This window comes from Choloepus didactylus, chromosome 5, assembly GCF_015220235.1.
Source record: "Choloepus didactylus isolate mChoDid1 chromosome 5, mChoDid1.pri, whole genome shotgun sequence".
Taxonomy (NCBI): Eukaryota; Metazoa; Chordata; class Mammalia; order Pilosa; family Megalonychidae; genus Choloepus; species Choloepus didactylus.
Genome location: NC_051311.1, coordinates 153640398 through 153667777, shown reverse-complemented (window position 1 = coordinate 153667777; position 27380 = coordinate 153640398). Strand labels below are relative to the sequence as shown.

General features: G+C 44.8%; 1 protein-coding gene across 1 annotated transcript in view; it reads right to left on the bottom strand.

The window, feature by feature from the left end:
* VOPP1 (VOPP1 WW domain binding protein) overlaps window positions 1-27380 on the bottom strand; it is a 122607-nt gene that overhangs the window by 14668 nt on the left and 80559 nt on the right. Inside the window, 3 exon segments of the mRNA XM_037837160.1 lie at window positions 6285-6354; window positions 6356-6422; window positions 13420-13497. Of these exon segments, the coding sequence (XP_037693088.1) occupies window positions 6285-6354; window positions 6356-6422; window positions 13420-13497 (215 nt within the window).

The following is a 27380-nucleotide window of genomic DNA, read 5'->3' as shown; positions in this document are numbered from 1 at the left end:
CCACCCAGCTCTCAAAAACAGCTTGCACTCACAACTGAAACAGCCCTGTTTGCGTTTCAGCTCTGATTTGGAGGGTAATTAAACTGTCAAAACACACTCCCTCCTCTTTCCATTTTCCTGGAGTTAGCATCATTTAGTCAAGCCACTACCATCACTGTGGGTTGACAGATTCATTATAGGACTGAGACATCAGAACGGACAGAAAATCATCAGTGAATTCTCCATAACAGTACTGTTTGAAAGAATAAAAATCTATCTCCTGACAGATATATGGATGGATGGATGAATGGAAGTATAGGTTAAGTAGATAGATGGTGGATGGATGGATGGATGGATGGATGGATGGACAGATGGACAGATGAATGGATGGATGAATGGATGGATGGAATGATGGGTAGGTAGACATAGATGCTGGATGGACAGATGGATGGATGGACAGATGGACAGATGGATGGATGGATGGATGGAATGATAGGTAGTAGACACAGAAGCTGGCTGGCTGGCTGGCTGGCTGGATGGATGGATAGGTAGTAGACACAGATGATGGATGGATGGATGGATGGATGGATGGATGGGTGGATGGATGGAAGGAAGGATAGGTAGTAGACACAGATGATGGATGGATGGATGGACAGATGGACAGATGAATGGATGGATGAATGGATGGATGGAATGATGGGTAGGTAGACATAGATGCTGGATGGACAGATGGATGGATGGACAGATGGACAGATGGATGAATGGATGGATGGAATGATAGGTAGTAGACACAGATGCTGGCTGTCTGGCTGGCTGGATGGATGGATGGATAGGTAGTAGACACAGATGATGGATGGATGGATGGGTGGATGGATGGAAGGAAGGATAGGTAGTAGACACAGATGATGGATGGATGGATGGATAGATGGATGGATGGATGGAAGGATAGGTAGTAGACACAGATGATGGATGGATGGATGGACGGATGGATGGATGGATGGATGGATGAAAGGAAGGAATGATATGGCACATGTGGCAGAATGTTAAAAGTTAGTGGTTCTGGGTATCTGGGTGGGGAGTTATGTTGCAGTTTTCTGTATGAATCTTGTATTATTTTTGTGATTGTCCTGTAAGTTTGAAATTATTTCAAAATAAAAAGTTTAAGAATGAAACATATCCCAATGAATGCCAATGAATGCCATCTACTTTTAACTATTTTTTTAAAAAAAAATCAGTATCATCACATTAAAGGAAAACCTTTTTAAGGAAAACCTAAGTCATGCTAACACAGCAGTTTCCTGGCTGACCATTGCCTTCAGTCTATCTACTACTGCAATCATGGCCATTGCACATGAACTACTGCCCACCGCTCTTGCCACTAAGCAGGGTTTACAATGGTTTTACCACAGAGCTCCATCCCTTCATCTTGATGAGTATCACTTTAAGCGGCCACACAACAGTCCGTAAAGAAGAAACACCATAACTTAATCATCTTTTCCTTCACCACCACTCAACCCACTTCTCCACGTTCAAACATCAGTTCAGCTGAGGCCACCTCACCTCCTGAGACCCAGCCCCCCTCTCCTGACCCACACAGCTCTGCCTTATCCCCAGTTCTCATCCGATCTCACCTCCCCTCCACCTCACCCCCTATCCCTGTCCCTAATCATGTTTACCTTCGTTTTTCACCAGTGTTCCACAAGTCCCTCCTCACACCCCTCCACCAGTGTGGACACAGTGGATGTTGCTGTTTAGCTAGTAATGTTTTCTAAATGAAAGGATGAATGAGTCTTATCTTCTCTCTTTACCCCAGAGGGCATATGGGGGTGAGGAGGGGATGAATTAGGGGTAGTTATGTCAGTTAAGGAGCTTTGACTTTCTCTTGCTGTACCTTGCCCCCTCTGCACATGTAGAGTAAATAAAATGAGGAGGAATTTCCTTCCTATAATTTCATTTTGCAGATCAAAGTGCAAAGGCTCAGAAGGGCTAGACGTACCCTAGGGCTCACAAAACCCCCTGTCCAGTAGATGCTTCTTTTTGTTCTCCAAACTATGACCACTCAGTTCTTCGCCTTCTCACCTTCTTCTATACATTCCCTGCCAAGCCCCAAGGCCAAATGGGCTCTAGTGTAGGCCTTGAGACCTTTGACCTACAGCTTCAGCCTTGGCTGCCTTTTGGGTCCTGGGCAGGGCTGGAGCCCCATCTCTGAACCTCAGCCCCAGGCTGGTTCTGCCAGTTTCTTCCCCATCTGCTCACAGTCCCAGTGGCACTAACCCCCAAGAACCACGGTGCTGCCCCACTCCTCTCCCTCCCCCAGCTTGGAGCCTCTAGTGCAATGGACAGATTCTAGGCTTTTCTGCATTCATCAGGTGATGCTGGACTTTGGGGCTGGTCCCAGCTGGAGCACCATTGTGTGGCCCCCTCTGCAGCGGTGGGAACTGGTCCTCCAAAGCCAGCTGCTTTCTCCTCTTCGTTCAGAAGCAAAGCTCAGCAGAACTACCTCCCCTCCCCCAGGTGGCAGGGTGGGTAGAAATGGAGCCACCCCAGCACCTCCACAAGCCTGCACCCCCATTCAGGCAAATCCCTTACCCCTAGCTCTAGGTGCCCCTCCTGGGGGTGATATTTATCCAGTGCAGCCTATAAATGATGGTGCACTTTGCTTCTCTTTCTCCCTAGACTCTAAAGCTCTACCCCCACCCTCCAGGCACAGCACCCCATGTATTACAAGATCTCAGCAAACCTCCGTAGCAAGAAACAAATTCCACCCAGGGGATCATGTGGGAATCGAGAACCCCAGAACCAGGGAATCGTTTAGAAACCAGCAGATTTTTTTTCCAATATTACTATTTCTAAAGAGTCAAATCAAAGCAATTAAATTCTTCCCAAGCTCAGAGCCATCACTCATGACACAGCCCTTGATTTTGTAGTGAAATTATGGAAATTGTACCTTCCCATAGAACAAAGTAAGCCTTATTTTATACCATGTGCTGCTCTATTTTAGGATCGACTGCTTCATACTTGTTACAGGCTTGCGTGGAGTCTAAAAATGGAGAGGTGATGGTGAATTCAATCTACATTTTGGTTGGAGAAAACTGTGAGTTTGGTGCAAGCAGTAACTGACTCACTAGAGGAAAAGAGGACCCAAATCAAATTCTCCCAACAGGCTTTTCTATCCCAGCCCCCACGGGTGGTCACTTTTCTGGCTGCTTCGGTGTAACACTGCAGTGTGTGGCTGGGGAAAACCATCCCAGGCCTTTGCCCCTCACAGACAGGCTGGGCCCATGGCCTGGGCCTTGGCAGCTTCTCAATGGTAGAGTCACTGCTGGGTTTTCTCTGCTGTTTTCCGAGGTTCTCAATATTGTTCATTCACTATTTCTCCTGCTCTAGATTCCTACATTTATCCCACTTTCAATACAGTGGAGGCTGAGGTCGCTGTGGCCAAAACCAGCTGCGGGGGGTTCCATGAGGGTTGTTTTTAAGGGAAGGGAAACCACGCGGGCCTCGCTGGCCGAGTCTTGGCTCTCAGCCCTTCCCCACCCCATCCCAGGTAAATGTTCTTTCGTACCCGTCGGTTCAAATGACCCACGGGGAAGCCTTCCTTGAGCTGTACTCCCCAGGTCAGGTCAAGTTTCCTGTTTACAAGGTCTCTTAGGGGTGCAGAATGATGTCTGCACAGCTCTGGTCAGGGCTGGACACTGTAAATTTACTTGTGAGATGAGCGGGGTCACCACGCATGGTGGGGCAAAGCGTGCAGTGCACGAGGGGGCGGTGAGGGCTGGGACCCAGGCAGGGTGCTCGTGTCCTGGGCATCTGTGGGTGAATAAATCCGTCCAGGCAGGCCCGGCTCAGGCCCCAAACCTGGGTGGCAGCCCCAGTTCACTCGGCCTGCAGGCACGAGCTGAGGGCCTACTGGGCACCTGCACCGGACTTGGGCACACGGGACACAGAGGTGACCAAGCCACGTGTCCTGGCCCCAGAAGCACATGGTCCAAGTGAACACGGGGACTAAAGCACACCCTGATCCACGCTGCCAAGCACCCAGCAGGGCACCCAGGAGAGAGCAGACAGCATGACAGAGGCGGGCAGCGGCCAGCATAGCTTCACCCCAGAGGCAGCACAGAGCGGGATCTTGGAGGAAGCCTGGGCACCTTCCAGGCCGGGGCCCAGCACGGTGGCAGAACTGGAGAGAGAAGACCTCTGAGGCTGGGCACTGAGGAGGTGGCAGGGTGGGAAAGGTGAGGCTGGGGGCTCTGACAAGGCACTGAGGGCCTCTGCGTCTTCTACAAAGGAGTCCAGGCAGAGTGAGCCAGTGCAGATCTTTGAGCACAAAAGTAACCTGATCTATTTGCTTTTCTTTTTTTAAAAAAAAGATCTTTCTGGTGGCAGTGTAGGAAACAGAGAGGAGCTGGCAAAGACCAGGGAAAACTTTTAGCAGGCATTGCTCAGGGGCAAGACAAGGGCTTAAAGTAAGCTGGAGTAGGATCTGAAGACCTATTTATTGGGTGTGGCTGATAAGGGAGGGTGAGGGATCCCAGTTAAAGAGACAGGCAGCCTGCAATGCAGAAAGCAGAGGAGATAAGGAAAGAGAGCTTGTAGGCGGCTGTTTCTCTTCTGGAAATCCTGAGATGCCCATGGAACATTCTAGTGGAAGTGCACGGCAGGCGGCCAGCAACGCGGGTCTAACCACATGGTCTGCTTACACATTCCCCCCAGTCTAGACGCGTAAGGAGCAGCAGACCCTGGCACTCACCCAGCACTTATGATCAAGGACACTTAGCATTCCGCATCTGCAGGGTACGGGGGCAAGAAGGGCTGCTTTTCCCTGTACTAAAAACCCATAGAGTAAAGATACAAAAAGAGAAAACTCTTAAGTCTTTGCAATTGACCCTTTCCCCCAATCTACTGTCTGTCTCCATTCTGATTAAAAAAAAAAAAAAAAAAAAAAGAATCCCAGGACTGAAAACTCTGACTAATCCAGATGAAACCCAAAAAGTGAGGGCTTTGGCCTCTAGAGTCCCAGTTTAACCCAAAGTTTGCACTTCTCCCTAGGATAAGAGCCCAAATTTGAAACTATTCAAGTATTTCCAAATGTGAAAGAACAAACTTCCACTTCCATATAAAATTCCATTTCCACTAATCCTGAGCGGAAAGTCTAAGGTATAACTCCCACCAAATCCCTGGGGAAGATACATATTCAGAGCTTTCTGAGTAACATTTTAAAAAATAATGAATATAATCATTTTCAAAGGAAAACCCTGCAGAATATCTTGTGGAAGAAACCAGAAAGAACAGAAAACAAATGCAAGGTTCTCAAGCCTTGAAAACAGCATGTCTTCATAGGAAGAGACAAAATTTTCATCTTCTCCGTTTACAGTCAATCCCTCTATTTCTCTCAAAACCAAGGCAAGAGCAGTTCCTAAAGTTCAGCCTGTCTGCTCTGGTCAACAGAGCACCCTCACCCACCCCAGGGGACAGCTATGGCCGGCACAGAGCGGGAGCCCATGGGAAGGACATGCCTGTTCCCAGCCTCACGGTGCTCCTGGACCAGAGTCGGGCAGGAATGCGGGATGTGAGGCCACGGCACCACCTGCTCGACTCGGCAGGGGCTGCCAGCCTTCCACAGCTCCTGGCTCCCCTCGAAGGAAGGAGGAACCACCTCACAGACAATGTCAAACCAGGGAGCCAGCCTGTGTGCTGAGAGAGGCTTGAATCCAAGAACCCAAGACAGCCCCTGGTACCTTTAGTCACCAACTAGCAGGGTTTTATAAGAAATCCACAACAGCTAATGCTCCTTGACCCTGGGACGTCACTTTGGGTAACAGTCCCTATATAAGCCGAATAGAACTTGTACAAAATATCCACAGGAGCACTATTTATGAGTATCCAGAACACTAGGAAATTCCCAGTAAATATTGTTGAATGACTTGATCAATAAAAATGAAAACAAACCAAACAAATGACCAACAATAAGTAAACAACTTACATTTAGTAACACAATCAGCATTGGGTCCAAAGGCACAAAAAAATGTTTCTACAGTAAAAAGGCAGAAAGCAGTAAAAGGCATATACTAACCACATAAATATTCATTTAAGGTACACCGATGATGGGCATAAGATCCAAAAGACCTGGCATTTTTTTTTCCCAGCACACATGCAGGATAAAGTTGACAGCCAGAACTCGAATGAATCAACATGGCCCAAGTTCTCTCTCTTTAGGCACAGTCATGGGCAATGCCCTCTTCAAATGCTCGAAGAGGACACAGAAACCGCAGGGAGGAGAGAGGAGGGCGGAGGGGCTGGCTGACCTGGAGCGGGGTTTGGGGGCTGCCTGGTGTAGGACACGTTGAACGCCGGCTCCTCGATCAGCGGTGGGGGGGTACATCCGCCTCCGGATGAAGAAGCCAGCTCCGCAGCAGAAGAGCACACCCATCATCAGCAGGAACCTGGGCGAGAGCAGACACGTGAGGGGGAGCTCAAGGCGGACAGGAGGATCCCAGGGGCCCAGCCCTGGGGCGCGAAGCTCAAGTGGACACCGCTAGGAGGGGTGAGTCCAGGCCTGTGAACGCTGACACCTGAGTGGGCGGTTCAGAGAATGGGGCTCCACTACAAGGTTCCCACCCTGGGCGTGTGCCCCCAGACTCCATCCTCCCTTTACCATTTTGCCCAGGACGTCCCCCAGGTGGAAGCCACTGATGGAAGCCACTCACCACTGAGACGCTCCATAAGTGAACTCTCCATCTCAAATAGCCCCAAATGGTTAGCTGGGTTCAAAGGGGTGGTGCAATCACTTCCCCATCCATGGCCCCGACCTCAGTTCAATAGTCAAAACAGTCTCCTCCTTCCAGAGCCTGCCAGAATGCCATGGCTGAGCCAGCCTTCGGAACGCCATCCATTTCCCCCAAATTTCTACTCTTCACTGTCAAAGCAATGAGGGTGAGCCCACATAGCCTTCCTAACAGGTGTCTCTCCATTATTCTATGAATATATTCAAAGAAACAAAGCTACCCCTTCTAGAGCATACCTTAGTGATGGAGAAATGCAGGAAGGGAGAGGAAATATTTACAATCAATAAAAGAGCCAAGGATTCAGAAATCCCTAGGTTTCCAGTACAGCTGAGCGTCTTCCCTGCCAAATGTCTAACAGACATAATTGCCATATGCTTTAAGGAAAGGACCTTTCTCTAATTCATTTAAGAAGTCTCAGTGGCTATGGCATTATTGGCATTCAATAAGTGACTGCTGAATGAATGAATGAATGAATGACCTCTCCCCACCTCACATTTGACCTAGAGGGGGGTGGGGGGACACTCTGAGAAGGGCTGCGCTGACTGCCTTGCACAGATGTAGCCAGAATCTTGCCCATGTCTGAACCAAAATTACAATGGGTCTCACTGAGACCCCCCGGCACCTCCCACTTACACCCAAACTCTGCATGGGCTGCACACTTTGAAGGATAAATACACCCCGCAGATGGCACCTGTCCACACATAAAAGAAATTTAAGGGAAGAGTAGATGATAAAGCCTTTGAGAATACTTCTAATTCCAACGCATTAATATAATGTTAACTGAAAGTTCAGTCAAGTATTTACTGGACAGCCTTGGATGTTGAGCAGGATGAACCATCAGAGGCATGAGACAGGAAATAACCTGGTCAAGGGCTGAAGCTGTGGACCTTCTGACCTGCCCTCTATTTCGTTATTCCTCCAATAAGTCCTCTGTAAACACCTGCTGCGCTCCAGCACATGCTGTGCATTAGAGAGTAAGACAGGTGAGCCTGTGCAGTTGAGCTGAAGTTGTGATGGGGGAGACAGGTGGTCAAAACCAATCTACACGGCTAAGTCTTTATTTACAACTTTGCTAAGTGCTGAGAAAGAAAAGCAAGGTATGCCAGTTTGGATCTATTGTGTCCCCCAGAAAAGCCATGTTCTTTAATGCAATCCTGGGTAGGCAGACATTAATCTTTTTGATTAGGGTGTGACTTTTTGGTTAGGTTGTTTCCATACAGATGACTCACCCAACATAGGTGAGACGTTTTGATTAGGTCATTACAACGGAGGTGTGGCCCCGCCCATTCACAGTAGGTCTTCATTGGATCATGGAGTCCTTAAGAGAGCTAAGATGTGAGCTGCTTGGGAGCTGACAGAGACACTTAGGAGCCAACAGAGATGCTTAGAGATGCTTGGAGATGCAGACAGAAGGACGTTTGGAGATGCTAAGCTAAGAGATGAAGCCCAGAGTTTGCCCTGGAGAAGCTAAGAGAGGACCTCCAGATGCTTAGAAATGCCCTGGGAGAAAGAAGCAAGGATGCACAGGAGCTGAGAGACAGAAGCTGAAACATAAGCTGGGAGCAAAGGACCAGCAGACACCAGCCATGTGCCTTCCCAGCTGACAGAGGTGTTCCAGACGCCATCGGCCATTCTTCAGTGAAGGTATCCTCTTGTTGATGCCTTAGTTTGGACACTTTTATGACCTTAGGAGTGTACATTTGTGACTAAATGAAACCCCTTTATAAAAGCCAATCCATTTCTGTTATCTTTCATAACAGCAGCATTAGCAAACCAGAACATGAGGGGTAGAACAGGAGGTTTTAACAAGGGTATCCATCTTAGTGAGGAGGCCAGAAAAGCTTCTTTTCCTTCAATGTATATCTAAGCTGAGTTCTGAAGGAGACAGAGAAGTCAAAGAGGAAGGAATGAACAAGCTGGGTGGAAAGAACACCACCAGCAAAACTGAAGAAACAACAAAGCTTGGTGAGCAAGAGGAGGGAGGAGAGAATAACTGAGTGGCTGCAGATGGTGGGACAGTGGAGTCGGCGGGGAGGGTGTTGGCAAAGAAACAAGGCAATTCTCAGCATCAAGAATGCTGGAATCAGCTAGACATCCCAAATGGTCGCAGTATGCCATGCCCTTATCAAAAGTAGTCCCCAAATACTAGGTCCCTATCTGAGATTCTATAAAAGATGCACTCACCAAGTTTTATCTTTCAGAAACTTAAATCCACCAGAGTGTTCCTATACCTGACAAGTTCTAAAATAGCCTCTTTAAGATCAAGTATTAGATGTGGCCCCTTTTCCACACTGTCAACACCCCCTTTTAATACGAACAAGTTAGGGTACTCACTGCTTAGACATCCCTGAAGATGGTGAAAGACATTAAGTGAGAGGAAGGAGTAGCAACAAGCAAGATTGAACAAAGGTCTATGAATACTGAAACTTTATATAATTATATATATATTTTTGGATGCTGGGGTGTTGGAATGGCTGGAAGGAGGTAAATAACATGGTGGAACTGTAGCCTATAGCATCCTTTGGGATTTGCTCTATAGCTCCTCATTGAATTGTGCCTGGAAGGTCTTCACCTTTCTGTATATACCTTGTATTGCATAATAAGGAAAGAACTGAAACTGTGGAACTGTAACCCATAACAATTTTTGAAATTACCTATATGAATGCTTGTTGAGCTGCACATTGAGCGATGACATCTTTCTGTATGTATGTTATATTTTACAATAATATAAATTGCTTAAGTTGTGGAACTGTGACCTACGATATTCTTTGAGATTTGCTAACTACTTGTGAAATCATACTTTGAAAGGTATCACTGTTATGTATATATGTTAAAGTCACAACAAGAAAAATGAGGAAATAAAGGCTGGAATCAAAAAGGAACAATTTACTTAGTCTCTTAAAAACGAATTTCCCAAGGGCAGACTCCATGATAATGTGACATTCAACACTGCACCCAGCTGTAAACACTGGAGTGGAGATATAAGGCACACAGAACCTAACTGTGCCCAGGGGTGTTCTTTCTCAAATCATGCCACTGGTCACTTCCAAGAGACGGGGTCCCTGGACTGAAAATGCAGAAGCCATCTAACACCTTGGTCCCTTCCTGAAATGAGCCAGACGTTGGTTTATGCCATGGTGTGGAATCCCCCCACACCCAGACACATAAAAATGGCACTGCCCAGGCCCGGAGGAAAGACAGCCACCTGTGGGCTCCTCCCCTCAGCCTGGCTGAGAGCAAGAGCAAGGCGAGAACAGGGCAGTCCCAGGACACGAGCCAAATGACAGGCTTCTGGGCCCTTCATCAGATTCCGTCATTGTTGAAAAATTAGTCTGAGAAGAATGAATTTTAAAAGAGAGGCGCTAACAAGGGGGAAGAGGGATGAGCTTATTAAAACAAGGAAAGAGAGGAAGCAGGACATTGGTTAAGGGAAAAGGGAGTGGTGGTTAGTAAGAAAAACAGGTCGTCGAAGGGCTGTGAGCTACAGGTTGATTGTTCACTAGATGTTCTTTTTCCTTGCAGAGTGGGTTTTGGAAGCTTTCCAGGGATTAAGAGAAACAAATGTTAGTGCCTTTTCTATCCTCAGAAGTAATTTGTTTTTTTTTTTTGTTTTTTTGCAATTCGTTTTTGTTTTTGCAATTCCATCTTACTTCTGCCCCAGGGCTTAGTAGAGCAGGTCTGGCTCCACATTTCAGTCCCTGAGGACCCTCTATTATACAGCTGCCCAGACGTCCTGAAAGGACACCCCAGCAGGGGCCCTAGCACATCACTGACCCTTGCCAGCTTGGATTCAGCCCTTCTGGGTTTTCTAGTTCTACTCAAGGGTGCTACTGCTCCACCTCTCTTAATCCTGATGATTTCATCACTCAGAGCAGATGACCTTCTTGATTAAAGATTACTCAAAATTTGAGAGCCAGCAAGGACCTTTGAAAGAAATCTCCTCCAAACCTTTGTCTTACAAGGAGGAGAGAGAAGGCCTTGAAAGGATGGTGAGGGGCTGGTGGCAGAGGGGCTGTCCCTCCACGTCCAGCCCCATCCTCCTCGTCCTCTGCGCTCTCCACTAACACCCCATCCTCCACCACATAGATGTCCCAGCACTCTCTTACTGCGTCCCTTTTTCTTACGATCCCCTCCCTGCACTGTGCCATTCCCTCTGGCTGTCGTGACTTCCCTTTGAAGACTCAGTCTGAAGTTTTTTGGTTTTCTCTGACTTTCTGGCATCAGAGGCTCCTGGCTCTGTTTCCAGAGCACTGGGTTATAGAACTCCCCACATGTAATTGTGTTTTAGATATCTCCCTCTTTCAAGGAAACTGGTTGCTATAAGGGCCTCTCCAGGGGCCTCCTAGGAGAATGCCTGGCACATATTAGGCACTCAGCATTTCCGGAGAGAATGAATGAATGCATGGAGGAGAATCCAAGAGTCCTCTGCATGTCAGCTGGGGCACCAGGAGGCTCACCCTCAAACTCACAGCTGAAGATGTTCCCTGGCGGTAGCCCCAATTTAGAACCTTGATGTCAGAATTCAGCTCTAAGAACTTGACCCAATCTTCCAGCATCTGGCACTCTGTCCTTGCAAGGGCCTTCTCTTACCTGATGAAACCCGTGCAAGCTTCCCTAGGCTCGCCGTCTCACTGAGGGGCCTGGCTGACAGGTGACCCTGGCTGCAGCTCAGAGCACCTGGCTGCTGGGTCAGGGAAGGCTTCCTGCAATGGCCAGCAGGAGATGTCGTCGCTGCCAGGCCCAAACAGTTCTCCTGGACTCTCTATGAACCAAACTTGTCTTTCCCCCATTTTCAACCATATGCCTGAACTGTGACAAGTCATCTTCATTTTTCAGGAGGATTCCCATAACTTCATCACCACTCACCTGGTGCTCCAGACCCACCCAGCACATTCTGAATCCTTGCAGCAGCCACGCCCTGAAGGTTCCTGCCCCTTTTGACCATAAGGCGCCACAAGGGGAAAGCCTGAGGGAAAGCATGCTCCGAAGTTAGACAAAGCTCTGAAATGCCAGCTCCCTCCTGGTCCTTCTCTCCCCCTTTGCTACTCATCCCCTCCACTGTGAAATGTACACAAAGTGTTGACATTCTGGAAGTCTTAGGCTAAAGGAATTCATCTGCTATTATAGAGTTTTAAGCACCAGCAGCTATGGGGTGGGGAGAGCCTGACACCAACACTCCATTATTTAGTGGGGTGCTTCAGTAGCTGGGACACCCAGACAGGGGGTGCCCCAGGCTATCCCTAAGGGAGGCCTGGCCAGGGACAGGCCCGTGACAGCTGAGTCTCAACCCCTAAATAACCCACGCCTATTCAAGGAGGTGGTGATGGTGACCATGAAAGGAGGCTTTACAGTTAAAAGAAAATCTAGGGGAAATGTACATGGAAGCATTACATGTACAAGGAGCATGATGTATACATGTTTAAATGTTCAGAAAATAGATAAATTGATAAACAGATGACTGACAGATAGATGGACTGATAGAAAGAATAAAAATGATTCGGCAAGTGCGGCAAAATATTAAAATTGGTGAATCTGGGTAACCGGGTGGGAGGCAGGCTGGAGTTCTCTGAATGGGGTTTGTATAATTTTTGCAGTTGCCCTGTAGGTTTGAAATTATTTCAAAATAAAAAGTTCAAAGAAAAAAAGGGGGGGAGGTGGAGAAAATCTAGGGAACTCGACCTGCAGACTCTCAACCTACTGGTGGTTTTCTTAATCAAACATTGGGAGCAGTTGTCAAGCGGGAATGACAAAATCCCCAAAACTCGCAAGTGGCTGCTGTAACACGCTCAGTGTAAGTCTTAAAACCTTTAAGTGCCTGTGAAGTCAGCATCTTAAAATCATAAAGTATCTGAAGTCTCGAAAGCAGTGAAGCTTTAACCCATGGTGGAATTTTCCTTGCTATTACCACCCAAAGGTAGTAAGTCCAGAGGGAGCAGAGGAGTGTGTGGTTAAGTACAAGAAAGATTTTAAATAAATTCTTTCCACACATGCTCTGCCATTTCTGACATCTGAAATAATATCTATTATCTACAGTCAAATAAATTCTCAGAGAGATGTCCCTGAAGAGTCATGTTCTGAGGATGCAATCTACCATGCAAGTTTCCTCTTTAACAGAAACTCTGTTCTCCCACCCCTCTTGGATGCTCTGTCTGCATCACTCCCTTGTACCTTCTCAAGGCAGATAAGTCTTAAATGTCCCTGAGTGGAGACGGAAGATGAACAAGGCATGCCAGCTTCTCATCTTGAAAGTTAAGACTGAGCTGACACAATGGGAGTGGAGATTTCCAGACAAGAGAAACTTTATCGCAAGGCTCAATTTGCTGGAGATTCTCTGATTCTTCCAGACGGTCAGCCTCAGCTCCATTTCAGTAACTGGCCGTTATCCACCTCACACCTTTCCAGAAGGATAACTCATCTTCCCCAGCCAAAAGCCCATGGAAATGGGAATGAGTTTCCTGCAAACTCTGTGAGCACATCTGCCTTCCATGAAGCTCACCCAAACAAACATGTGCCATGTTCTTGACCACGGCTGTCCCAAGGCCAGCAAGCCAAGGTGCTGTAACTGAAGTTGTCTCAATATGATGCTGGCAGAGCCCTGGGAGCCAGGGGTGAGTGGAGAAAGGCCTCTGAGAATTAGAAGAAGAGTGTGACCTACCAGAAGTACCAGAGCCTCTGTATGGAGAGGGCCCGCACGCAACATCTTGACCCGCAGCAATCCTCGTAGGAGCGGCATCTGCAAGAGAGAAAGGCACGGCTGGTCACCTTCTGAGATGGAAAGAACCACTGGGCCAGAAAGGTTTCAATTTAATCATCCTTGGGGGATTTGGGGTGGACAATGCAAAGGGCAGAGCTGCCACCATTGCATTTCATGAAATCCAAGGAGCTGACTATTGTCGATCTGGTGGATGAAATGGAAGGTGCCAAGATGGATACAGTCAATGTCATTCAAAGCACCGCATGTTCTAAAGATCCCACGTGCTAAGTCACAATGGTTTTTCTCTCTGGGGAGGCACTGTGACTAAAGACAGGCATGAAACCTGCCAGTTCTGCAACCAGAGGAAGCTCTACAACAGCCCAGAATCAACACATCATTGATTCTTGCTCAAGCTTTGATCCCCTATTATGGTCAACAGATGGGACTATCACACAAACAAGACTATTGAGGTTAAACACAGGTTTTGGAGTCAGGCAAAATTGGGGTTTTGAATCCTGGTCTTGCAACTTACCAGCTATGGGACTTCCAGCAAGTTCTTCAACCTTTGTGAACCTCAGAATGTGTAAAAAATGGGTGGAATGGCAAGACCCCTTCCCAGTGCTGTTTTATGTTTTAAGGACCTCATCCTTACATAAAGTGCCAACAGCGATCAATAGCACGTGGGCACCCCACAAGCTCCTATGCCGTTTGAGGCTTCAGGGTCCTGGGCAGAGGAGGGGCTCAGGAGCTGTTCCTCACTCAGAGAGCCGAAGGCTCTCGCCAAGCCTAGGACCTAGTGCAGGACTCAAATGAGTCCACTCGGCCTCTGTCAATATTTTTGCTCCTGCTCAACCCCATTTTCCTTTTGAAAAGGGAAAATGCTGTGAAAATTCAAGCCCTTTAGTTCTACATTTGGTATTTCCAGAGAAGCATTCATGACAGCAGATTTGAGTCCAGGGGGCAGCTTACTGGAGGAGGGGTGAGCTGTTTCTCAGCTACATTAAATGATCGCAGAATTACAGTCCAGGTTCCTGCCAATTTTCTTGTTACAAAAAAAAAAAAAAAAAAGAAGTTGGGAAAAATACCAAATTCAATCCAAGATCTTGGGCACTGAATTTGGACATTATTCCCAAATAAATAGAAAATGTATACAATGTATAGAAAATAGCTCTCTGGAAAATATTTAGTTAAGATGAAGAATGAAAAGATTATTTGGCTGGACTTCAGCAGAGCCGAGCTCCAATTCTGGTTCTCCCTGGATTTTCAACCTTGGCAGCTCACTAAGCCTCTAGGGGGTGGTTCTACCCCTCCTAAAATTCCCAGCAACCAATTTCAGTTAAATCTTTTATCACTTAAAGGACACACTGAGCTGACACACACACACACACACACGCGCACACACACACACTCCCTCCATTTCTCCTCCAGGCGAGGTGAATGTTTTTCCATCCAATCCTTCCATGAATAGGAATATGTATCCTAAGTTGTTATGATTTCAATTAGATACTCCCATAAGCTAGCGGCATTTGTCTGTTTAACTTCCTATATACAATATCTAGCACAGTCACTTAAACGTGTGCTTAAAAATGCTTCTGGGACTTCCAGGAAAGATGGCAGAGTATGGAGCTAGAGGACTCCCTTCTCCTCCAAAAACAGCTAATGGACAGGCAGGAGCTGTCTAAAACAACTGTTCTGGGGCTCCAGAGGCCAGGGAAGCATGGTACAAGTACCCAGGGAAGAGCTGGACAAAGAGAATGAGAAACTATGGTGAAAAATTGTAACTCACTCTGCTTTGGCGGCTGACCTCCAGCCCTCACCCTCGAGGTGAGCTGCCTTGGGTCCAGTCCCTGGCCAGCTGCTGTGGATGGAGAAGGACGTGGGAACCCTCCTCCCCAAGAATGGGGGAGACGGGGACGGGGATGGCCAAGTACTGACCATGGCTATTAACTGGCGAATTTAGACCCCTGGGTCTGGTTCTGAACCATTGTTTTAGCCCACTCCAGAAAGAAACCACTGGGGCCATGGTTTCAACTCTGCCCCTGATAGGAGCAGAGCCAGAGAAGGTTTAAAGACACCGTGCCTACAAAAGGCTGCTGGGAACAGTTTGCCAAAGAGCACCAACTGCTGGGCAGGCCAGGAAAGTGCAGCTGGGGGAGCTGACTATAAGGCTTTTTGACATCTTTCCTTACCCTCTCCCCAGGGCCCTTCAAAATTGGTCTGCTCCCCCTTCATGGGCCCCTGGTCCTGAAATACTAACTTGAGAAATGCCTCTCTTGGGTGACCCTTTTCCAGAATTTTCCATCTAGGCAAAAGCAGCTAGGAACAAAAATAAAATAAAATAAAACATGAAAAATATAGAGGCAAAACAAAACACAAACAGAACAGATCAAGGTTCCTGGGGGTGGAACAACTGAACAAGCAGAGCAGTCTTAAAAATTGCACTGTATACCTAGGGCAAAAATCAAATGTGGAAGAATTGAATAAATTTGATCAGCTAAACATGGGCAATTCTAAAGGCCTAGAATAAGTTGAACCAAGTGTTAAGAGCCTTAACACAAAGCCAATCAATAACAAAACCCTAACAACACGCAAAAACCCAAACAACAAAAAACAAGAGAGAAACTGACCTTCAGATTAAACTCAGTGAGATAATCAGATACCTAGACTTCAGCAAAAAATTACAAGGCATGCTAAGAAATAGGAATACATAGTCCAGTCAAAGGAACAAATTAAAAAGTCGGAGGAGACACAGAATTTGGAACTACTAATCAAAGATCTTCAAAGAAATCTCCTAAACCAATTCAAGGAGATGAAAGAAAATACGACTAAAGAGATAAATAATATTAAGAGGACACTAGGTGAACATAAAGAATTTGAAAGTATGAAAAGAAACGTAACATAACTTACGGGAATGAAAGGCACAATAAAAGATTATAAATACACTAGAGGCACACAACAGCAAATCTGAACAGGCAGAGAAAGAATCAGTGGACTAGAAGATAAGACATTCAAAATCTTACAGACAGGAGGGGCAAGATGGCGGCATAGAGAGGAGTGGAAGCTAAGTAGTCCCCCTGGAACAACTACAAAAAAACAGAAACAACTAGTAAATAATCCAGAATAACTGTGGGGGGACAAACGAGACCATCCACTCATCATACACCAACCTGAATTGGGAGGAATGCCTGAGAACATAACATGAAATCTGTAAGTAAAACCTGTGGATCCAAGTCGCGAGACCTCCTCCCCCATAGCCCGAGCTGCAAAGCCTCGTGGTGCCAGAGAGAAGCTCTCTCCCAGCAAGCGAATATAGCTCAGCTGACCTCCAACTGGGGTTTTAAGTAGCGAGTGTGAACTGCTCACTACAGGTATGAATCCCCAAAAAACAGACAGAGGCTTTGGGTGACGACTGACCTTGGAGAGCCAGAGGGTCACCTTGGACTGGGTCTGAAGGGGACTATCTGTTTCTTTTTTGGCTCAGTGGAGAAAGCCCCAATCATTTTCAGTTTCCAGGGCTTTGGACTCGGGAAAGGGTGGAGACAGCACAAGCAGAGAGAGAGACCACTGAAATGCTAATGACCTCCACCTGGGGGCTCTGTCTTCTCTAGGAGGAAAGGGGTGGGGCCCTTTCCATTCAGAACCAGACCTCAGAGCCTGGGGGAACACGGCCACACCTCCTCACACCAGTCAAGAATTATAGGCTAACAGGCTGGGCAGAAAAGCACAGTGACCTGAGGCATCACAGGGTGGAGCAATTTTCTAAGACATACCCTCAGGGTAACCAGAAACTGAATATTTCTTCCCTCTGGGACCTGAGCCTGTTCTGGTCTGGGAAAACCTGATTTGGATAACCAAGAAAACCATGCGTCGACAACAGAAAATTACAACCTACACTAAGAAAAACAAAGTTATTGCCCAGTCAAAGGAACAAACGTACACTTCAACTGAGATACAGGAATTTAAACAACTAATGCTAAATCAATTCAAAAAGTTTAGAGAAGATATTGCAAGAGATAGAGGCTGTAAAGGAATCACTGGGCATATATATGGCAGAAATCAAAAGTTCAAAAAAACAACTAGTAGAATCTATGGAAATGAAAGGCACAACGCAAGAGATGAAAGACACAATGGAAACATACAACAGCAGATCTCAAGAGGCAGAAGAAAACACTCAGGAACTGGAGAACAAAACACCTGAAAGCCTACATGCAAAGGAGCACATGGAGAAAAGGATGAAAAAATATGAGCAACGTCTCCGGGAACTCAAGGATGAAACAAAGTACAATAATGTATGTATCACTGGTGTCCCAGAAGGAGAAGAGAAGGGAAACGGGGCAGAAGCAATAATAGAGGAAATAATTAATGAAAATTTCCCATCTCTTATGAAAGACGTAAAATTACAGATCCAAGAAGCGCAGCATACACCAAACAGAATAGATCTGAATAGGCCTACACCAAGATACTTAATAATCAGATTATCAAATGTCAAAGACAAAGAGAGAATCCTGAAAGCAGCAAGAGAAAAGCAATCCATTACATACAAAGGAAGCTTAATAAGACTATGTGCGGATATCTCAGCAGAAACCATGGAGGCAAGAAGGAAGTGGTGTGATATATTTAAGATACTGAAAGAGAAAAACAGCCAACCAAGAATCCTATATCCAGCAAAGCTGTCCTTCAAATATGAGGGAGAGCTCAAAATATTTTCTGACAAACAGACAATGAGAGACTTTGTGAACAAGACACCCGCCCTACAGGAAATACTAAAGGGAGCACTACAGAGTGACAGAAGACAGGAGTGCGTGGTTTGGAACACAATTTGGGGAGATGGTAGCACAACAATGTAAGTACACTGAACAAAGATAACTATGAATACGGTTGAGAGAGGAAGGTGGGGAGCATGTGAGACGCCACAAGAAAGGAGGAAAGATAAAGACTGGGACTGTGTAACTTGGTGAAATCTAGAGTATTCAACAATTGTGATAAAATGTACAAATATGTTCTTTTACGAGGGAGAACAAGTAAATGTCAACCTTGCAAGGTGTTAAAAATGGGGAGGCATTGGGGGAGGGATGCAATCAGCATAAACTAGAGACTGTAACTAATAGAATCATTGTATTATGCTTCCTTTAATGTAACAAAGGTGATATACCAAGGTGAATGCAGATAAGAGGGAGGGATAGGGGAGACATGTTAGACACTTGACATTGGTGGTATTGTCTTATTCTTTATTCTACTTTGATTTAAGGTTATTTTTTCTTTTGCTGCTTCCTAGCTGTCATTTTTTTTTCCTCTTTCTTTTGCCTCTCTACCTTCTTTGACTCTCCCTCCTGCCTTGTGGAAGAAATGTAGATGCCCTTATATAGATAGTGGTGAAGGTGGTGAACACATAAATATATGACCATGCAGAGAACCATCAATTATTTACTTGGGATGGAATGTGTGGTGAGTGAACAAAACCATATTAAAAAAAAAAAAAAAAAAAAAGGGTTGATGACAAAACCTTGAGGGCAGTATACTGAGTGAAATAAGCCAGACACATAAGGACAATTATTGCAGGGTCTCACTGATAGGAACTAATTATAATGTGTAAACTCATACACATGAAATATAAGGTAACAAGATATAGAGTGAGGCGTAAGAATGGGGAGTGGTTGCTTAGTATGAGCAGAATGTTCAATTAGGATGAACTTAAATGTTTGGAAATGAACAGGGGTGTCGGTAGCAAGATGTGAGCATAACTAACAGCACTGAATGGTGTGTGAATGAGGTGGAAAGGGGAAGCTCAGAGTCATATATGTCACCAGAAGGAAAGCTGGAGGTCAAAAGATGGGAATCTATAAAACTGAATCCTATGGTGGGCAATGTCCATGATCAACTGTATAAATACTAGAAATCGCTTCCACGAACCAGAACAAATGTATGCAATACAATTAGAAGTTAATAATAGAGGGGCATATAGGGAAGAAATATATACCTATTGAAAACTATATACTACAGTTAGTAGTATTTCAACATTTTTTCATAAACAGTAACAAATGTACTATACCAACACCACGAGTCAACAATTGAGGGGGGTTGGTTAGGGATAGGGGAGGATTAGAGTTTCCTTTTCTTTTTTTCTTTTTTCATCTTTCACTTTATTTCTTGTCTGGAGTAATGAAAAGTTTCTAAAAATTGAACAAAAATTAAGTGTGGTGATGGATGCACAGCTGTATGAGGGTACCCAGGGGCAAGTGATTGTACACTTGGATCTTTGAATAATTGTATGGTATCTGAACAATCCCAATAAAAAAGAAAGAAAAGAAAAACAAAACAAAACAAAAAAAAAATCTTACAGACAGAAGAACAGATAGAGAAAAGAATGGAAAAAAAATTGAGCAGGTCTCCGGGAATTGATTGGGACCACAAAGGGCATAAACATACATGTCATGAGAGTCCCAGAAGTAGAAGAGAGGGAAAAGGGGCAGAAAGAATATTGGAGGAAATAGTAGCTGAAAATTGCCCAATTCTTATGAAAGACACACATACACACACACGTCCAAGAAGCACAACATACTCCAAACAGAATAATTCCTGATAGACCTACTCCGAGACACACACTACTCAGAATGCCAAATCCCAAAGATAGAGAATCCAGAAAGCAACAAGAGAAAAGCATATAAGGGAACAGTAATAAGACTACGTGCCAATTTCTCTTGAGAAACCATGGAGACAAGAAGGCAGTGGTATGATATATTTAAGGTGCTAAAAGAGAAAATCTGCCAGACTAGAATTCTTTATCTGGCAAAACTGTCCTTCGTAATGAGGGAGTTTAAAATATTTACAGATAAACAGTAACTGAAGAGAGTTCGTTAACAAGAGACCTGCCCTACAAGAAATACTAAAGGGAGTTCTGCAGGCTGAAAGGAAAAGATGGGAGAGAGGTTTGAAAGAGAGTGTACAAATTAAGATTATCAGTAAGGGTAAAAAAAGAGAAAAATAAGATATGACAAATAAAAGCCAAAGGATAAAATGGTTGAAGTAAGTACTGCCTGTTCATAGTGGTATTATTCACAGTTGCCAAAAGATGGAAACAACCTAAGTGTCCATCGACCGATGAATGGATAAACAAATTGGTACATACATATGATGGAATATTATTCAGCTGCAAGAAGGAATGAAGTCCTGATGAATGCAACAACACGGATAAACCTTGAGGTCATTATGTTGAGTGAAATAAGTCAGACATAAAAGTACAAATATTGTATGATCTCACTAACATAATGAACTAATTATAATCAGCAAACTCAAAAAATCTAGAATATAGGTTACCAGGAAATAGAATTAGGGAGGAGAATGGGGAGCTGACGCTTTATTTGAGCAGAATTTTCTGTTAAGTTGATTATAAATGTTTGGAAATGGTTAAAGGTGATGGGAGCACATTATTGTGAGTGTAATTAACAGCACTGAATTATGTGTGCAAATGTGGTTGAAGGGCGAAGTTTAGGGTCATGTTTGTTACTAGAAGGAAAGTTACAGGATAAAACATGGGACTCTACAATACAGTGAACCTTGCTGTGGACGATGGATGTGGTTAATAGGACAAATATAAGAATGTTCTTTCATGAACTAGAACAAATGTGCATCACTATTACAAAGTGTTAGTAATAGGGTGGGATATGGGGAAAGAATATGCCTAATACAAACTATGGACTACAGATAACTAATATTGTAATATTCTTTCATCAATTGTAACAAAGGTACCACACAAATGCTAAGCGTCAATAATAGGGAGGTATAAGGGAACGGGGTTTTTCTTTTTGGAGCAATGAAAATGTTCTCAAATTGATTGTGGTGAAGAAAGCCCAACTCTGAATATACTGTGAACCATTGACTGTACACCTTGGATGGATTGTATGGTATACAAATACTTCTCAATAAAACTGCTTTTAAAAAATGCTGCTGGTTGTCACAAGCCAACAAACACCCACTGAGAAGACACAAGGAGCTAGGATGTGCACCAGGTCCTAAGGGTGGAACATCCAAACCCAGACAGAAATCTCCGGCAGTGGAGCAGCTTTCTTTCTAGGGAAGGGAGACAATCAATAAGAAAAATACTAATTATGTTAGTATCTGTTCTATGGTGAAAAGAAGGCAGGCGCAGCAGGCTGAGAGCGTGGGGAGGGGTAGCAGGTTAAGACCATGTCAGGCAGGAGTTGGGGCATTTGAGCAGGAACCTGACGGAGGTGAGTGAGCCACGTAGAGGGCCCCGTGTCCCTGTGGGCGTGCTGGTTCTGGAGGGGCTGGTGCTGCAGGGGCTGTGGGTGGATTTCAGAGAAGAGTAATTAAGCACAGGCGGTAGGACTGAAGGAAACGTCCAGTGGAGGGGCCTCCCTGAATCTGGGCTGGGGCCCGGACAGCTGTGGTCAAGCAGTGCAAGAACATCAACACCAGGTCCTTCTCCTCAAGAACTGATTTTTTTTTTAATTATGTTATGTAACATGAAATTTCCCATTTTAACAATTTTTAAGTGTACGCTTCACTGATACTAACTCACAATGTTGTGCTACCATAGCCATCATCTATTACCAAAACTTCTTCATCACCGTGAACAGAAACCCTGTACGCATTAAGCAATAACTTCTTATTCTGCTCTCCCCCCAGCCCCTGGTAATCTCTAATCTACTTTAGGTTTCAATGAATGGGCTTATTCTAGATATTTAATATAAGTGGAATCATACATATTTGTCCTTTTGTGTCCGGCTTATTTCCCTTAGCAAAATGTTTTCAAGGCTCATCCACGTTGTAGCATGTCTTAATATTTTATTTTGTTTCTGGTTGAGGAATATTCCATCATATGGATAGACTATTATTTGTTGATTCTTGATGGACCTAGAATCTAAATGGCCTTATATAATGGCTGTGCATGCATATGTGAGTGTGTATGTGTGTAGAAAGGGAAGAAGATCCACGAGAGATAAAGAACTTTTTGCTTTTAGAGTAGGTGGGGTTCAGACGATTTTAAACTAAAAGAGATGGGACTGTTTCCTATAGGGAACTTACAAAATCAAGAGTTAGCATGTAGGTTTAGATTTGTGAAAGGAGTGATAATGTGGTTGGTAGGATCCTAAAATGGTTCCTAAGATTCCTGTCTTTTGGGACCTATGTAATCCCCTCCCTGAGAGAGGAGGGTACAGTGACTATGGTGAGGTGGTCGCTGCCTGATTATGCTATGTTACGTGGCAAAGATGATGGGTTAGCCTGGCTGGTGACCGCAGAAGTTTATGTCAGGCAGTATGTTACATTAAGTCTCTACTGCAGCAGACTTGAGATTCTCCTGCTGGCTTTGAAGAGCTGGCTGCCATGTTGCAGGAGGCCCACTTGGCTACGACCCTTAAGTGTGGTCCTCTAGAAGCTGAGAGCAATCGCAGGTCCCCCAGCAAGGAAACAAGGGACCTCTGACCTGCAACCACCAGGAACTAAATTCTGCCAACACCTGAAAGAGCTTGGAAGAGGTGCGACCTCAGGCTCAGATGAGAGCACAACCCAGCCAGCACCTCGATCAAGTTTGTGAGACTCTGAGCAGAGAACCGAGCTGTGCCAGGACTTCCAATCTACAGGAACTGTAAGGCAATAAATGTGTATTGTTTGAGCCATTAAGTTCGTGGAAATTTATTACAAATCAGTAGGAAACTAATAAAGATAACAGGCTACAGGTTTGGAGCACTTCTTACATTCCAGATACCAGGTTAAGCTGTTTCCCAAAAGTCCCACTTAATAAACCCTTGTATGGAGTTAAGTATTATTAGCCCCAAGTTTGAGATGAGTTTAGAAACAGGTCATTGGGGAAGCCCTGCCTCCTCTAAGCCAGGAATGGGTTCTACCAAATTCATAAATTTGCATTTTGCAGACACTGCCCCTCTGGCAATCAAAGGGCCACCTTCTCTACTCCCACTGGAGATTCCTCTCCTTCCCTGGCTCAGCTTTCATAAGCTGCCACAGACCAAGCCATTACAGCTGCTAATAGTGTGTTGTGATTGCACTCATTAACAGAGATCAGTTTATGCTAATGAACCAACTGGAAGAGACAAAGAGACACAGGGCAGTGGAGAAATGACAGAGAAACACAAAAAGGCTGAGAGGGTTTGGGGGAAGAACCGAAGGGAATGAAGAGAGTCATTCCCAGAAGGCAAATCAAACCTGGAGGAAGGGGTGGGAAATTTGGACAACCCTGATAACAGACAACTTGAAGGTAGGCTCCAGTTTTGGTCCAGATTCAGCTTCTTTCATCCCGCTGGGGGTTCTGGGAGGCCAATGGTCACTTCCTGCTGTCAGTGGTACAGGCTAAGCGTTCTTTTAGTCTCCCATGCCATCTGCCTGAGTGACACAGGATGGAGCCACAGGTCTGGCTATTGCCGTTTGTGCTCCAAATGATACTCTAAAATGTCCTGCAATGATCAAACTCCAGAAGGTACAGCTCCCAAAAAGTTCATCTCCCTACTGAGGAACAGCTGCAGCTGTGATGGTGCTGAAGGAGGGCGACAGGTGGCTGAAGACAGGTGGAAAATAGAGATGACAGGAACCTGTGGCTCAGGGGGAGCCGGTGTGTAATCTTCCTAGCTGAGTGCCATCCCTCTTCCGTTGCTCTGTCTGCTGCCCTGTGCCACACCGCAGTGTTTTCCTGCCTCTCTCTGGGGTTTACCCCCGACTGTATCCAGAGCTGCCTTGGCTTGAAGAGGTACTTGGAGCCCATCCAAATCTAGTAAACATGAACTTGGTATGAAAAAAGAAAGCAGGTCCAGGGATAAAAATCAGTCATTGATTATCTTTCAAGAGCGGGTTCAGCTAACAGTTACAATTACAAGGATGCATTTGCTGCTCTGAAACCTAAGCCCACGTAGCATCCTATTTCCCATGTTCAAGGAGGCAGTTGAGACAAGACTCTGCACAAGCTCTGAGGCCTATTTGGAGCCCCTTGTCTAGAAGTCTGGACTGCATATGCAAGCATCTCAGCCTGAAAACATGTCTATCCTGCAAGGCGGGGAGGATACTGTATGGTGAGTTCTAATTCAAATTGCCAAGATTCATCATTTAAGTGCTTTAGCTCACTGTTCAGATCCAAATTTGGAACACTTACAGCAAATACACATTGTCAACTGATCATCTGCTCTCAAAAACACAGAGTGTCCTTTGTGCTCCCATCCTGAGCTGAAGACCCATTCACTTCAAGCATCCTTGTAGTTCGTATGAATTTCTGGTCTGTCTTCAGATGAGAATGCTAGCTGGGTGCCAGCCACTCGAAGGAGCAAGCAATTACTCATGGCAGGACACTGCTACCCCTTTTTCTTTGCTGCTTTCTTTCAGGGAACCTGCTGGTAAATTGGGGCCTTAAACACACACCTGCTGACATGCCAAACTGCTGTAATTATAAAGAGAACGTTAAGTGTAACATTGAGCTTAATTAGAAGTAGTAAACATTAGCAGGCAGTCTGGCACACTAAATAAGCTCGTCTTCTGATGCAGCAGGTCTAGGCTAGAATAAAATGGCCCTTGTACTCCAAAAAGTACCTGCAAACCCAAGCCCACGACCGTTACTGTACTGGATGCAGAACAGTTCAGGACGGAGAGAACCAAACTGGCTGTTCTCTTCTCATTGCACTGTGTGTGTCAGATGTACAAATTCTCAGACTTTCAGGAGAAAGGAACAAACAATGCTCTTAACTAAACCCACCCTTCAGCATTTTCTAATTAGAGGCCTCAGACTGTGATGTTGTCACAGGAGTGAAGGGAGCCTATAAATCAGCAGAAATGGGTCCCTGGAATTGCCTCCTGTTCGCCAAGTGCTCATCATGCATGGAAGGAACCAAATGGAGATTCCCTATAAGGTCACAGAATGGGCAATCCCCTCTGAGCAGGTGTTAATTTGTAAGTAAGTATAATACAGAGATAAAATCAGGGTGTAGCGCTTCCCTCCCCCAGTAAATAGTAGGTAAAGTGTCCTTATAAGGCATAATATAAAGGGAAGCATATGTTTGGAAGTATATGTGCCATATGTTAAAAATATGTCATAACAGTAACTAAATGCAAATATAACAGGGAAGGTCCCTTTAGGAGTCTCAAGAGTCTAAGAAAGAAACTGCACAGCACTAGCAGTGAACCCTGTGTAAACCATGGCTAGCTACAGTTAATAGTGCAATGATAAAAATGTGTTTCCATCAACTGCAATAAATGTATCACGCTAATGCAAGCTGTTAATAACAGGGTGGTATACGGAAACCCTGTATTTTATGCATGACTTTTCTGTAAACCCACAACTTATCTAATAAAAAATTTTTTTAATTAAAAAAAAGGAGTCTAAAAGTAAGCATACGTCAAACTTAGCACTGTCTAGGAGAAAAGGGGTCTGGTCATTAGACATATTCATTCTTAGCCTTTGGATCACATACTCTCAAGAATAGAAACAGATAATGTATCAGGTCAGGAAACAGTCAACACTTCTCAAGTCACAAAAGCTTTCTATTAAAAAAAATAGCCAACATAAACCAGTGATTGGATAAACAAAATGTGGTATATACATGCAAATAGAGTATTATTCGGCCGTAAAAAGGGATGAAGTTCTGATGCATGCAACAACACAGACGAGCCTTGAAAACTTCATGTCAAGTGAAATAAGCCAGAAACAAAAGGATGAATATTGCATATGCTCTCACTGTTATGAAATAATTATAATATGCAAACTCATAGAGTCAGAATCTAGAATAAAGGTTACCAGGGGACAGGGGTTGGGGTAGGGAATGGGGAGTTAATGGTACAGAGTTTCAAGTTTTGGTAATGGAAGATGATAGGGTGGCACAACATTGTGAACATAATTAACAGCACTGAATTACATATTTGAATGTGGCTAAAAGGGGAAACTTTAGGTTGCATATGTTACTACAATAAAAATTTAAAAAAAGAAACCCACAGAACTGCACAATACTGTGAACCCTAATGGAAACCATGGGCTACAGTCAATAGTACAATCATAAAAATATACTTTCATTACTTGTAACAAACATACCACACTAACGGAAGGCATTAATTAATAATCCCGAGGAGGGGGCAGGGTGGTGGTGGTATGGGGACTCTGTTTTTCTGCATGATTTTTCCATAAACCCGTAGCTTTTCTAAAAGGAAAGGGAAAGGGGAAGGAACAGGGAAAGTTTTCTATGTAGTGGCAAATGGTAATTTGTTAGAATTCGTTTGTAGTTTGTTATATTTAAACCAATTTGTGGAAAATCATGTCTGCAACTGATAGACAACTAAATATGAGTAAAATATTTGAGATAAGGTCTAGAGATAGACTTTGTGGGGGGCTGTGAATTTTTTGTGTTAAATAAATAATGGGGCATGGCTAAAAATAAAGTAAGTTTAAGTAAATTCCTGTCAACATCATTCCGTTTAAAAGGCCAAGTCTTTTCCCACTCTTACCTCCTGTTCTAGTTTGCTAATGCTGCCGGAATGCAAAACACCAGAGATGGATTGGCTTTTATAAAAGGGAGTTTATTTGGTTACACAGTTACAGTCTTAAGGCCATAAAGTGTCCATGGTAACATATCAGCAATCAGGTACCTTCACTGGAGGATGGCCAATGGTGTCCAGAAAACCTCTGTTAGCTGGGAAGGCACGTGGCTGGCATCTGCTCCAAAGTTCTGGTTTCAAAATGGTTTTCTCCCAGGACATTCCTCTCTAGGCTGCAGTTCCTCAAAAATGTCACCCTTAGTTGCACTTGAGGTATTTGTCCTCTCTCAGCTTCTCCGGAGCAAGAGTCTGCTTTCAACGGCCATCTTCAAACTGTCTCTCATCTGCAGCTCCTGTGCTTTCTTCAAAGTGTCCCTCTTGGCCGTAGCTCCTCTTCAAAATGTCACTCACAGCTGCACTGAGTTCCTTCTGTTTGTCAG